Source organism: Melospiza georgiana, chromosome 1, assembly GCF_028018845.1.
Source record: "Melospiza georgiana isolate bMelGeo1 chromosome 1, bMelGeo1.pri, whole genome shotgun sequence".
In the NCBI taxonomy this organism is placed as follows: domain Eukaryota; kingdom Metazoa; phylum Chordata; class Aves; order Passeriformes; family Passerellidae; genus Melospiza; species Melospiza georgiana.
Window position 1 is genome coordinate 136,660,160 of NC_080430.1, and position 15,465 is coordinate 136,675,624.

Genomic DNA, 15,465 nt, shown 5'->3' on the forward strand with positions numbered 1-15,465 from the left:
TAATCACTAGTTAAACACAATTTATTCTAGATAAAATTGGAAAATAGAAAACATTTAAAACCCTGGTAGAACTATTACTTCACAGGTTTGATTAACTTTCTGACAGAAAATTCAGTTTTATATGAAGAGAAAAAGTTGCTAAAACTGATATTCACAAGTTATAGCTGACCCACATCTGTTAGCTAGTATATTAAGTCTAATTTATTTTATCAGGCAGTATATTAAAAATTTCATTAATGTTACCTGTTGCACCAATAACAAAGTATTACAAGATCCATCACATAGAACAAAGCATACTCTAGCCTTCAACATGCTTCTTTCACTGCACAGTAGCTAATGCTGGTGGTGTTAAAGATAACGTTAAAACTGTACAATAAAAATAAGAAGCTGCATTGGACGTTTCAAAGACACTTGTGTTCAGCTGGTTTCCCAGACTTTCAAAGACCAGCTTCTACCACACAATACATCACAAATGTGCAGTGTTTTCCTTTTTTCCCCTAAAAAATGTATCTGTGTCTTTCAAATAAGAAACCTAATATTTTCAATTAAATTTGAAACAAAAAACCTGCAGTAACTAGAATAACACATCTTCCCCTTGTCACATATTTTAACTTTTAATGCATTAATTTATACACACATTTAATATATGTTACCTTGATTGACTTATCCATGTCACTGTAACACAGAGAATTGAGAGAGATTTTAAACGGCCTCCAAACAGGATTCAGGTTGTTTTTAATAACCTGTTGGGAAAAAAAAAAAAAAAGGCAGAACACCACTGTTCACAGGGGTGGAAAGTAGCAATCATAACGGGTCATACCTTCATGCCATGATTTTTGTGTGCAAACAACAACTGACTAATATTGCTGTCAATGCACTACAAATCCCAATACAAATCAAGCTACTCTTACCATGCCATATTTCAAAAAGAGATTAGTCTCTTTCAGCTCCATTTTTTGCTAGACTTCACTATCACCTACTTACACCCTTCAGCCACTGCACGGTAAAAAGTTAAATTTATCATTACAGAAATAAGACAATGATTCCTTTCTTTTAATAAGCACACATATATACATGCACATATAAAGCCATGCATTACCAAAAACATGTGTAAAAATATTACATTGCAATTTCTGAATACACCAGTGCTTCAGAAATTAGAACTCACTCCCACATATTATTTATTCTGAAATGTCATTTATGGAAATATGCCCCTAAGAAATTCATGGTGTAGTAAAGTAAGAACAGTGCATGAGGATAAAAGGCCTCTCAAGTTAAAATCTCAAGTGTTATTTACAAATAATACTGAAAGATCTTCAAAATTTGTCTTTATCTGTAAATATATCCAATACACCAAACAATGATCTTACAAAAGCACAAGAAAGTACACATAGTATGTGCTACTTAATTAATACCACCTTACAATAGTAATACTTTCAACACTGTAGGAGGGTTGTGAAAAATCTCTCTTCAAAATGAAACCAATAAAAACAGTAGCTAGAAAAAGAGGGTTTTTTTAACCAGTGGCATAAAGAACTAATCCACAAGACATTTCTAGGGTGAAACATCAAATTCTGGATTTATTCCCAAAGTTGATGACTGAAATCACAATAGAAAAGATGCACCTTAAGCAGAAGAATCACCTCATAGAGAAACTGTGACAAAAAGGATTTATAGTTCTTCAACGTCCATACTTCAAAATGAAGTCACCACTTCCTATGGGTACAGCACCTCAGCTGTAATGGGGCCTGAGCTGCCACTGCAGTGAGACATTCTGAAGCTACTCTCAGCCTGTCAGTTGCTGTCACAGGACCCCTACCCCTCCTCCTGGGTGAAAGGCTGCTGCTGCTCAAGCACGTTTCCCCTCACTCTGCATTCTCCTTGGCTTGCCCTTGCTATGCAAGCATTTAGCACCATTACTTTCACTAGTAAAGGGTACAGCCAGGTGACACTTTCCTAAGAACAGCAGAGTCAGGAATGCCCAAGTCCTACCCCAGCACTTGGAAGAACTAAGCAAATGTCTCTAAGTATGCAGCTCTTTTTCAAAATTTTTCTTTTCTCCTAGATTGCTGAAAGTTGGAGGGAAAAAAAAGTGCTTTCTTTCCAAACAGAATGGCATATATCGAAATCAGCATAAAGAGAATAAGGTAGATTTCCCAGAAAAGTCAGTGGAAGAGATGATGCAATTTCTAACTAGTCTGCACATCAAATCTAGGATAGTCAATTCTTTTTGTAAGGCATTTTCTATCTAGTGCTGTGACACACTGGAAATTAAATAACCTTAACCTCTTTGTTGTTAACTGAAAATATCCTACCTCTGTTCTGTGAACCATCACCCAGTTTCCATCTCCAGTCTGCTTGTGGAATTCCAGATAAGGATCTGACTTTCCAAAAAAATCCTGTATTTAAATAACATGCAATTATTTCAGAACAGCCATTAGAGTGAATACCATTAAATTCCAGTTAACACACACTTAGATTAACAAAAAGTAAATTCGGAGAACAAAAGCTTTAGATGATGAAATGCAAATCTGATTATATTACCACCTGTGAAAGAGGAAAAGAAAGTGGTGAATGTCCACACATCAAACACCTGAGAGTTCAAGCAAAATACTTATACCTATAAGTACTACAGTAGATAGACAGGAAACTAAGGAGTTAAAAAAAATATCATGAAATCAGAAGGTAAAAATAGAAATATTTTTCTATTTTTTTTCTAATTTTATTTTTTAAAGTCTCTCGATAGCCAGCACTACAGTAAACATAACAAATTCATACACACCAAGTACACTTTTTACTATTTATTTCAGAGAGGTAATGGGCAACCATTTATATATCCATTGAAACCAATGGATATACAAAACTCCCTATTATTTATGAATAAATGTAAAGATTTACATTTAAACAACATTACATGTTGCTCACAGACTACCCCTGAAATGCATTTATCTTACTTAGAAATACATTACAATTCATTTCAAAACAGTCAATGAAGTTACTCTGCAGGAATCTTACTTCAATTTCTTTTTTAGTATAAGTAAAATCTTAATGGATTTTATTTTATAAGCAAAAAAGAGAAAGAATACTCAAATGTTTCCTGCTTTGACAAGACTCTGATTTACTACTTTATCAGAGAAACAGCAATCACTTAAATACCTTATTGTCCAGTTTCCTTGCTTCTAATTCCAATACAACCACCCTGTTATCCTTTACTTCTTCTGCTGTAATCTAGGTAGGCAAACAAAATATTTCAGTTTACTCATATTCACAGAATTCCTATGACATGCCCATTAAAAAGGCCCTCATGTTTTCTCACAAGCGAAGCATTAAAAAATGGGGGTGGGAAGGAGAGGAACAATTTGATTTGACACTGGGATTCGATTCCATCTATTTGCCATAAATGATGGCACTGACAAAGATATGCCCCAACCAGAAGCCCATTGGATGCCCTCATGATGTTTCCAATGGGACTTATAATTCAGAAGGCAGGCTGCTATTTGATGGCAAAGATAGATTAGTGGAGGAAAAAACTGCTTTACAGCATTATAGAATAGGCTCACTGTATTCAAGCCACTAACTAAAAATAAAACCCAGAAACAATTAAGGATGAGCTCTGAAGACATTTATTTCTTAACTCTCTTACCGTAATGCTTCCTCTTCCAGCAGGTTTGCCATTTTTAAGTACTAATGGTTTTGTCAGAGTCCTGCTAGAAACTACCTGCCAAGACAAAAATTGAGTATCACACATTATTAAAACAATTTAATAGATTTTCAAAGGAATTAAATGAGTTAGTGAGGTATTTTCATTTTAGTAATTTTCCTCTTTGTGAAGATGACAGCATTACATTTACTTACCATAATCTTCTATAAATAAATAGGTTATACTTTATTCACTTCAAACTTTTAAAACACACATGCAGATGAACATATGCAGAGCTTCAGGAGTAATAAGAATTAAAATGTTTTTTAGTAACATGACACACATGGACAAAGATAATACCTTAGGTTCCAATGTCAAATTGTTCTTTAGGTTCTCCATACATACCTTTAAAATGCATGCAAGGCGTATTTCATAAATGGATTCAGGAAATAAATTTATAAACACAATGCCTGTCACTCAAAAAAAATCATCAGCCTTCCCCTGCACAGTTTCCAGCTGATTTTATTTTACCCTATTCAGGCAATGCTTCCTCAGAAGTGTGTCTACTCCTCCTTTACCTTGAGAATGAATTATTAATGTTTAATTGACATTGAATTTCAGTTCACAATGCCTCTTTATTTTAAGTGCATTATAAGGATAAATGCTTAAGACACAGGGGAAGAAAAATCCCAAGACAACTCTTCTGAGAAGTGCCTTTGAAGGATCTATTCAAAAGAACAAGTTTAAAAGAAGCTGCCCAATTGTCATAGTATCAATAGCAGAATATGAGTGGGAAATAGAAGTAAATCTACAGCTGGCAGAACCAGGATCATTGCTTGCATCGAGTGGAAGGCAGATTACAAGGATAACATGGCCTTTGTGAGCACTCATACGTTGTTCTACATTGATTCTCCTTTGTGGGAGCATAAAAATAGGAATTTGTGTATTAGAGTAAATAAATAGCAATTACTACAACTTTGTGCTCATCCACAGCCCACTTAGTTTTAGCTAGCAATCCAACAGTCACCTAGAGCACATTTCAGGGCATCATCTCAAGACCTTTTGCAAATAAAATGCATGTACACTGAACTGAGGCTTGAAAAAACAAATTAAGAGCATCCTATTCAACTTAAGAGTACTACAAGTACACAAGAACATAGTGATAAACTCAAGGTAAAAGTGGCTAATGATTTTCAGTAACTTAATTCTAAGGGAAATCATCTGCATGCTTACCTGTCCCAGCGTACATTCTAATTCTCCTAAGAAGTCATCATCACTCAGATCATAGGTTTTGTTATCAATGTCATATATTCCAAACTTAAGTTTCTGAACAAGCTCAAAATAATAATCAATTAAGAATTTCTTGGAAAACTTTGGGTTCAAGGAATTCTTAACTCTTTCTGTGCGATCAACCTGAAATTAGAAAGATACCACTTTATCCAGTATTTAAAAATTGAACAAGCAAGAAAATCAATACGGTATTATTAAATATATTCAAAAGTTCTTAAAGTACAAAGGAGTACCTTCCTATAAACCTTTCATTAAATACAAGTTATATTACAAAATATTATATTATATATATACATTATATTTCAAAACCCACTGCTCTAAGTTAGGGATACTTGACCTATTTTTCATCACTCCCTCTAAGGTGGGACCTATTCCTGCACAGGAAAGACCAACATAAAATCTTGTATTGTCAAATTCAGGATGAGATACCAGTTTTGGAATACTGTATTTATAAAAGCACATTAAATCTCTTAGAAAGCTTCTTGTGTTTGGTCTGCATATGGCGGGGGAACAGTGCTAAAAATCAGACAGTTTAAGTATTTAACAGCAAATGATTATTCATGTGCTGCCCATGTAACTGTTTGTTGTGGTTTGACATAGCTTGGTTTTTAGTTAAGGGAAAAATCCAAACCTACTAGACTATTAGAGTCACCATCTAATAAAAAGTACTCAAAAGTGCTGGTACAAAATTAAAATATTTTAATGAAACCATATGCTGTAGTGTTTTAAAAGGTCCTGCAAGCAGATTTGTGAGAAGCATCAGGATGTACCTCATACCACTGCTGACCACTTGTGTTCTGGAGAAGCACACACAGAGGGTCTGACTTGGAACCAACATCTTTATCCAAGAGATTGGTGCAGGAAATAGTCAGCTCCACCTTTGTCACACACTGCGCCGCCATTTGTTACACTAGAAAGCAGCAACAGAACTCACCATTAAAATGGACTAAAAAGCAAACAATAGGATTGTCACAATGCATTAACTCTCTTACTGACCACAAGAAGTGTTAGCTTGTCAAAAGTCATAATTTGAGGTTACAAATGCGAATTTTAAAATTTATGATGTACCAACATTATTATATCATTATTACTGCCACACTCTTGTTTTTTTCCACACAGGTATAAAAATTAATTTCAAAATCTGCTCATAAAAAACAAGATCAGGTTTCTGAAACACCCAAGGAAACAAATGAAAAGTGGGATATACCTCAAAGAAGGCACAGTGGTTTGAGTTGCTGACAATAGAACTTCAGAAGTTTTAAATGAAATCCAAAAGCCCACATGAATGCCAGTATCTTAAAGATATTATTAATAATTCCATTAATAGGGAAAACACATTGTATTATATACTTCTCTACCAAATCTTTGTAACAAAGTGCAATGAAACCATGAGCATGGCAGAGTTGGAAAAGTCATTTAAGCAGGTAACAGGTTATCTTGCTCTAGTAAATCTAAAAAAACAACTAAAAATTTTAATAATAAACACTTTGAAGTCAAGTAAAAACAGAGAAATTGGGGGAACTGTTCTTTGCGAAGATCCATTAAAAAAAAAAAAGAATAACTGAAAGCATTTTTACATTTTCTCTTTGAGTACCTCCATCACTGTCCACTGGACAATGTCCACTAAGACCAATACATATTACAAACCTACAGAAAAACTTGCTTATCATTACAAATTCCACAATGGCATAACATGCATTTGCAAGCCCAAGAAGGTCTGAGCACCAGATTATTTTCTATAGATATACATATATATAAAAATCTCCATAATGATACACTTCAAGGACAGAGTTGATAATTTCCATCAACTCTTAGGGAAGTAAACCTCTACAGTACAATTGTCCTTGACTCAGAGACTAAAACTTCCAAATCTTTCCACAAGCAGCCTACCCTGAAAGCTCCCAAGCCTCTTTAGTTTCAGGTTTGCCTTTTTTCCAGTAAATCCACAGTCTAGATCAAGTATCCCTCTGGATTAATTTATCTTAGAAGTGCATGAGACACCAAAGAGAACAAGGCAGAAGGAAAGGCATCTGCTTCTATCTGGTCAGTGCCCTAGCAACATACATATTCATATTTGAATATAAAACTGTACTTAACCCCAACCCAGCTCTATTCCTTTCACTGTATTCATAAGACTTTTCATGAAAAGGAGTGATTTTTTAGAGGAAAAAAGGAATAGGAACATGGAAAAGGCAAAGAAGAAACTGAAAATAGAAGAAAGAAAATGTTGTGGGGTCTGTGGAAATTTTCCTCAGGCTTCTTCTGTTCCACTAGGGCACAATTCACATATCTCATCTTCATTTTGCTATCTCAGTGATGAACCTTTTGGACACTGAAGTACATACAAATTACCTGTAAAAGAACTCAAACATCTATGCACATATTTTAAGAAGCATGTCAGATTCATAGAAGTCCTGATGCACCTCCCAAAACCTAAATGTCATTTCTTCCTTGAGTATCTTTTTGTTCCCCTGACTTTCATAAAGTTTAATTCATTGACCTTGAGGAGAAAAGAGTGAAGATCTAAGTACTAAAATAATTTTAGACCAATGGTTTTTAGGCTTAGAAAGCACACCTCTTAAAAGCAGTCTGCCCCTTTATTCCTAGTTCTCTTTTTTTATACTGGTATTTTCCACTCCCTATTGCTTTCCTGGCTGTCAGACCAAGCTCATTAACAGTCAGTGCCTTTCCCACAGAAACCAGTGCAGACCAGTACATGACCCCTTAATGACAGTTTTCAGAAAAACAAATTTCTGCTGACAAAATGATGCTCTAACTCCCACTGATGCTGCAACAGCAAGTAGAAAGGGTTTGCATGAAATGCAACAGAATTTAAACTTGAACTGAGATGCGTTTTCAAACCACTCAAAATTTTCTTGCTTCAACTTGTCTGAAACTCCTCATTATTAAGAGTTCTTGAAAGCACCCAATTCTTTTGTCAAGGTAATATTTCCAAAATCACTGGTAAATGGACAGCATTGAGTCAACCTAAAAATATGGTCAGCTTTTTGCTCTTTGTCTGTGTGTGTACTCACACTTCTTGTACAACTCAAGTACTTTTCACATGGACACATCAATTCTGTTACTTCCTCTCCTCCTCCATGTCACCAACTCTCCCACTATGCATTTAATGCAGGAAAAGAGAAGATTAAGAAAGAGGTGCTGTGCAAAAAGCATCCTTTAGCATAGAGAAGGGAAAAATAAAAAGGCTGACTCCCTTCCCTGAAATGGAAATGCTCATTTGAGATGCAACAATTGTCTCCATATTAGATAAAAGACAACTTGTAACAAGAACATGCATTTATTTAAGTGCAGGACACTTAAAATTCAGATAAAGAGCAAAATTTCACAAATCACAAGACGGTCCTTTAATCTTTACTGTTTCCAGTTTTGAAAAATCCAAGATGAAAAATAATGCAAGGCATTTTTCTAAGAAGTTTTGAGACTATTAGGAATACATATTTTTATAATAGGTTGAAGAGGTCTGTAAAACAAATACATTTCCAGAAATAATTTTGCTATTTTACTAAAAAAAAGTATTTCTCCATAAAAACTGATACATTTTACTGCAAATATTTATACTGATTTTCAGTAACATTATAAATGTTAAAAATTAGTAAAATACTTATTAGCAAGAAAAAGTCATGTCTCATTAACCTAAAGGAGTATTTAAGGTAGTGAAACTTAGTAAATAAGAGACACATCTCTTACTACATTGCACACCTTACAGAATTTGCAGAGGGTACACATGCTTCACAGGTGTGAAGTCAGGAGTCTTTCAAACAGCACTACCTGGTAGGGTTCTGCTCATGCTGCACAAATCCTCATCGTCCCAAATGCATGAAAGAAAGAATTACACAGATCGACCCAATTCTTCTCACTTCTAAAAGCCCATGTTAGCTGAAAAGTTCCCAAGGTTTGAGAGGTGGATGGCAGGGTTTTTAAAGATGATAAACATCCTCAAGGATCAGCCACTGCCAGGTAAGCAAGCAATCTCTTCTTGAGGACTTGATGTAATAAAGTCTGGCAAATTGCCATATTTTCAGGATGGTGAAAATAAACCGTGGGTGCATTACCTCTTGAAATACCATTCTACAGCACATCTAGTAGGCAAACCAAATGTAAAATATTCTAGCTACATGACCAGATTACTTGAACATTTGGAATTCTGGAATAACTTATCATGGACAGATTATATTGTTCAGACTATGGTAGGAAAAGCCTCAACTGCCACTAAGTTATAACACAAAACAAGAGATTTAGTTCTTTAATTAGTTAGTGTTATTAAAGTAGCTGTGCTCCACGTTGGTCATATTTAATTAAAACCTTTGCTTTTCTCAAGCTATCAACTTGCCCTCCATACTATAAAGGGAGGCAAAGCACATCAGAATGTGTGCAGGTGACAGCTCCATCATCCATTTTATTGAAATAGCTTTCATAATTGCAGAAGACAGGCTTTAAAAAGTGTATCTGAACAGGAAAAGACTGAAAATTGCTATATATAACATACATCTGAACTGCAGTGATGTACAGTCACAAGGGACCCTCTGCCATGTCTAGCCTGCTCAAGAGTATGATTAGGTCAACTAAGAATATGACAAGTCTTTCTGTTTGAGCTGTAACTATCAAAGGAAAAATCTAAGTCAAGGACTAGTCTTGTCTTGCAGTTTTATAGATCAGAATGTTCTTTGAACTCCAGTGATGATTCTAATGAAGTGGTACACATCAAACAACTGAGTCATTGTCTTTTTTCCAACAGAAACTGCAAACATGGCATTCTACCTGGAAAGGAACAGATCTATTATCAGAATGATCTATCTAGCAGCTCAGTTGGGAACTGCTAGACTGCAGCAATCCTCTCTGTGCTGCAGTGTCAGAGGACAGTATTGGCTTGCCCAGACAACCTTGCAGAGCATTACAATGACAGGTTCCCAATTATTCTGACAAGCAGAAATACCCAGCTAAAAGACAGAAAAACGAATGAAGTGGGTTTGGCATCACTGGCTTTAGTCACAAGTCTCAAACCTGTTCTGATGAAAATTATTGATGTCATTGAACATTTCCTAGCTCCTGTGAACTGCTAATGTCATCAGATCAGAAATCTGTAATTTTTAGATATCTCAGGGCCCAAATGAACACAGAATGGCCATGAGAAACTTGCAAATGAAGTCTATTCCTGATCAGTTAATCTTCTTGCCACAATGCTACACCTAAGCATTTTATGTCAGCCGTGTGCCAAACTGAAAAAGGCAGAAAATGCTACATCTGCTGCAAGAAGCTGACAATGAAATTATGACAAATGGATGCTTCCTCTCGCTGATAAGTCTGGTAGCAACACAATTGCTAGTGATCTTGGGCTACATGCACATAAATATATATTTTTAAAATCTCAAGGTAACCATTCAGTTTTTAAGGAAACAGAGTGCTTCACAGGAAATAGACATTTCATATGAGGTTACAAAAGCTAAGACTTTTTCACAACCTAATTTCATCACCACATTTGAAAAAAATCCCCAAAAAACAGCTCCTCTAAAAATCCTACCTCCAAACTGGAATTATGACTCCTCTTTTCAGTTTGTTAACAAGCAATACAGGTGGAAAAATTGTCCAGCTGATGTGCTGACAAGCTAAGTACTAGAAGCAGCTTCAGTCATTCTGAATTTGAAGAATCACACAAAATCTTGAGTGTAAGCTTTATCTTCTACTAGAACTGATACAGCTATCACTTCCTGAGAGATAGCTCAGGAAATATGTATGAGGTTCACCAACATCAAGTGCTGCATCCTGCATTTGAGGCACAATAACCCCATGAAGCACCACAGGCTTGGGAAAGACTGGCTCAAAACCTGCCCAGTGGAAAAGGACTTGGGCATACTGGTCAACAGCTGGCTGAACATGAGCCAGTGTGTGTCCAGATGGTCAAGAAGCCCAAAGGTATCCTGGCTTGTAGCAAAACAAGAGTGGCCAGCAGGGCAAGGGCTGTAATTCTGCAGTTGCTCCACTGCACTTGGAACTGGTGAGGTCACACCTCAAATCCTGTGTCCAGTACTGGCCCCCTCAGTTCAGGAAGGACATTGAGGTGCTGGAGCATGTCAGAGAAGGGCAACAGAGCTGGTGAAGGGTCTAAAGAGTATGTCCTATGTCAAATGGCTGAAGGAGCTGAGGGTGTTGAGCCTGGAGAAAAGGAGGCTCAGGGATGATGTTACTGCTCTGTACAACTCCCTGAAAGGAGGCTGTGGCCAGGTGGGGGTTGCCTCCTCCAAAGCAACAAGTGATGGGATAAGAGAATATAACTTCAAGCTGTGCCAGGGGAGGTTCAGGTGGACATCAGGCAGAATTTCTCCATGGAAAGTGTTGATAAGCATTTGAATGGAGTGCCCAGTGAGATGGTGGAGTCACCACTCTCAGAGATGTTCAAGAAGCATCTCATTGCAGCACTTAGTGCCATGGTCTAGTTCACAAGACACTGATAGGTCACACATTGGACTTGATGATCTTGGAGGTGTTTTTCAACCTAAATGACTCCATGATTATCATGTTCACAATTTAGTATAAAGGAGGGAATTAGAGCATTCTGAACTAAACAAGTAAGATCGGGCTGATAAAACCATAATGACCACACCACTCATTTTACTGGGGATTATGCCAATCAAAAACACAAGCTAATATTTAAGAAATCTGAGGTATATGCATGCATGAGAATGGAAGCATAGTTTTCTGTATGGGAAATGAATCACCTATTTATACAAGCTTTATGATACTCTAATGAATTGGTAGCACACTGGTATAACAAGTTAGACAACTATTTGCAGGTTGTTTCCGTATATAAAAATATCTATCAGTAAGCTACGTTGCCAAAGAACAAGTTTAGAATTCTATTTTGAAATAAAAAATCCACTGCAAAGAAATTATTAATTTGACTTATAGCACATCTGCTCACAAAATTACTTCAAAAGAAGATATTTATTTCTAAATACCTTTCTGTTGCTCCTTTTTTATATATTTTATTTTTTTAATCCTGCATACATGAGTTTTCCCTTTAGGCACATCTTAAAGGCTTAGTTCTTCCCAGCATCTTCCTCACACAAAAGTATTTAGGTGATGTTTCAAGTGAGCTAAACTGTAAAAGGTAATATTGTGCCTTGAACAAGAAAATTAAGAAATACAGATCTTCTGACTTCAAAATTCAATTATTTTAAGCATACAGCAGCAAACCAGAGGAACACATGTTCCTTGCATATATGTTTATATGCTTTATCAGAGTATCTTTATACCAATTATTTCATGTAAAACCATCCATCAACTATGCAATGTGAATAATATCTTAAATTGTGTGTTCTTCATTGCAATTTCCCTGTGTAGAGCCACTGACTAATTAACTACATAATTAACATTACCCATAAGAAAGAAAAAACCTTTATCTCACTAAACCTTGTTGTACTTACTGTAGAAACAAGATGCAGGTGAACACATGCTTTAAACTAATCCTTTTAGCAGTTCTTTTCAAGGGACATTGTCCCTCTTCACTGTTACAAATATTAGTTCTTAAAAATGAGTTCCAGTAACTTACCACAGAAATCTGCCTCCAGGCCTCTCAGCAAAAGGCTAAAGCTTCAAGCACCAGTAGCACTAAAAAGGGAAATGAAAGGAAATTAAAACCAAGAATTATTATTCCCACAATTCAAAGTAAGAGGTTTGAGGAACTACGGTTCCTCTTAAAATAAATAACCCATCCAACAGTTTTATGTGTCCATGACAGCAGCACTGTAAGGATTAGTCAAGGGTAACTCAGAGCCTTTATTAGAGAATAATATATACTAAATATTATAAAAGTGCAGCAAGAAGAGCCCTTTGAGATTTTAAGAACAAAGACCCAATTACTGGTTTTGTCATACTCATTAATTATTTTTCTTTTCAATTAGATTAGAGTAAGTAGATCAAAATCAGTAGCCCCCAATGTTGTTTATGCTCTAATCTGTGCATCATTACACAGCTAAAGGATGACAAAGAAAAGTCCACGAAATCAGTATTCCACAGTGGTCTAGCACATCTCAGTATAAACAATAACATTTTCAGACCAACTATCACAAAATTGCACTTTACTGTAGCCCAGAAGTATTTCAAACCTTCCTGTATGGAAACCAAGTGCTCTCCAGTCAGCTGCCCTCCAGCTCTGTATCACAGCAGCCACTTGCACTCCGCATTCCCTGCACCTGGGAGGCAGCAGTCATGCTCTGCATATCCACAGGCAGTGGCTCCTAAGACAGGCACACAATTGTCATGCTAATTCCTGGACCCATCACATATGCTAATCTCTCGCCATGAGGATTTTTTTAAAAACCCTTCTGGGCAGGGGAAGTACCAGAAGCAAACTGAACTAATTCAGCTGCCTCCCAACTGTGCCTTTGATAAAGCACTGAGTGAAAGTGCACTTGATCCATCTACAAGATGGAAAATGGATCTAAAGGATAATCTCCTTCAATCAGAGAACAAAGTATGATTCAAATCAGTAAAGATTATTCCTTAAACAGAAGCTTGGATCCAGCAACCAAGCTCCTAAAATTCCTCTATTCATAAACCCTTCAGACACTTAATAATGCCCTTTCAAAATGTCTGAGCAAAAGCATCTCATCTAAAGCAATATTAAAGATAAACCAAAGAAATAAAATAGAATCAGAGTTAATGGAAAAGACCTTTAAGATTATAAAAAAAAACACACCACAATTCTACTTCCTGCCTACTTGCTTGCACAAGTCATACCACACCTTCAAATGTCACGCTAGGAGGGGCCAGTATTAATCTTTGCCCAACTGATCTAAGAACCGAAGTAATATTCTTGGGTTTAACAGGAACTAAGATCTACAAATACTAAGTTGATCATATATGACTTATGTTGGAAGAGCATCCTGACTTTCACAGAAAAATAAACAGGAAGGAATAGAAGGTATCTTACTCCCTAACTTCATCCCTGAAGGTATTTCATTCAGGAAACCATGTAATGACAGCATTTGTTCCTAAATCAAACTAAGGTTAAAAAAAATTTAAATTCCATCCCATATATGTGTACAGTTGAGATTTTAGTTTTATTATCCTTAACACTAGGGCTTCCCTTTAGCATTCAATTCTGGAGAAAAAATGGGCATAAAAGAAGACTGTATGAGCACTGTGGTACCAATTCTGCTGCTTTGGATTTCTCGATGACATTTAATAATAGCTTAGTTATTCAGCCTACCAGAAATAGCATTTTGCTTTTGTTACCTGAACTGAAATTAGTCTGACAGTCACCTACAATGAATCTGTATAGTTTAATTTTAAGACATTTAGCACAAACATACTTGTTGCAAAAACACTGTATTCTTCCTAGCACCACAACAGATAAACAAAAGGACGTTTGTTAAAGGACTCCTTTAACATCTCTCCCACTTTTTTTTTTTCCTTCAAATGCTTTTTGGTATTCTGCATGCACTTTGAAACATCTTTCCTCTACGAGTATGCCATATAAAGTTACAATTTAAAGCTCCAGCTGCAGGGAAAAAAAATGCTGTGATTAAGTGTGACTGCTTTTTACTTTTACTAAACAAACTTTTGGCACCAAGACAGAAATATCTTTAACTCGAACCTTCAGCGACATAACCCTCCGGGAAAATAAATATAAGTGTTGGAGGCAGGGCAATACATATTACTTTGAGGATACCTAATGTACTTTGAAGATAGGAGTATGCAAGGAAAAGTGAAGAGGTTCCACATTTTAAAACTTTTCCCTAGTGGAAGAGTAAGTTATGACAACATGAACATTATCTAAGATTTGTCTTGCATATATTATGCAACTACAGTGAAGAAAGAAAACAACCACCCACTCAAACCAGCAGCTCAGAAAGAACAGCATGCGGTTTTCAGGAACGATGCTGACTCTCGAAAACCTCCTCTCCCAGAGGTAAGGGCGCTTTTCAGAGCGGCGTTTACACCGCCACAGAGACCAGCACTACGGACTCAAACCTTCAGGCCCACAGCTTTAACTTCACCGAGTTCCAGCACCCGCGGGAGGGGACGGGGCAGCGATTCCTCGATCCCCCAGCAGCCGCAGCTGGCAGCGCGCTCCGCTCCCCCCGCAGGAAGCGGGGCCGCAGCTACGGGGACGCTTCACGCGAGGAAGGGCGAGGACAGCCCGGAGCCCTGCCCGGCCGTCCCAGCCCCGCAGGGGTCCCACTGGACGGGCAGAGGGGCCGAGAGCTCAAGCCCCGCGGGACACGGCGGCCCCCGGGCACGGCCGGCCCGGCCCCACCCTCACCTGCAGCGCGGCGCCTCCGGACCCCCGACCCGCGGCGCCACACCCGCGCGGCCGGACACGCCCCGCCCCGGGGCGCAGGCGCAGAGCCCCCGCGCGCGCCCCCCCGCCCCGGCCGGGCCAGCGGCCGCTCGGGCCTGGCGTGGCTCAGGGCCCGGCTGCGCAATGTCCGGCCCGCGGCACGGCGGGCTGCCCGGCCGGGCCCGCGGCCCTTGCCCTTGTGCGCCCCCGAGCCCGGGCAGGGCCGCGG

The 15,465-nt window shown here is 37.7% G+C and overlaps 1 protein-coding gene across 2 annotated transcripts in view; it reads right to left on the reverse strand.

Moving 5' to 3' along the window:
* Positions 1 to 15,270, reverse strand: part of CPNE3 (copine 3) — a 28,961-nt gene extending 13,691 nt beyond the window's left edge. The window contains exons 1-8 of one of the 2 annotated variants that reach the window (XM_058021006.1): positions 15,219 to 15,270; positions 12,501 to 12,559; positions 5,701 to 5,840; positions 4,874 to 5,053; positions 3,644 to 3,718; positions 3,157 to 3,228; positions 2,316 to 2,399; positions 654 to 743 (exon numbers count right to left, since the gene is read on the reverse strand). In XM_058021006.1, the coding sequence (XP_057876989.1) occupies positions 654 to 743; positions 2,316 to 2,399; positions 3,157 to 3,228; positions 3,644 to 3,718; positions 4,874 to 5,053; positions 5,701 to 5,832 (633 nt within the window). In that variant the 5' untranslated portion in view covers positions 5,833 to 5,840; positions 12,501 to 12,559; positions 15,219 to 15,270. Of the gene's footprint in view, positions 1 to 653; positions 744 to 2,315; positions 2,400 to 3,156; positions 3,229 to 3,643; positions 3,719 to 4,873; positions 5,054 to 5,700; positions 5,841 to 12,500; positions 14,835 to 15,218 lie in introns of those variants that run through there. The other variant, XM_058020997.1, reaches the window with a different exon arrangement.
* Positions 15,271 to 15,465: the final 195 nt, after the last annotated feature.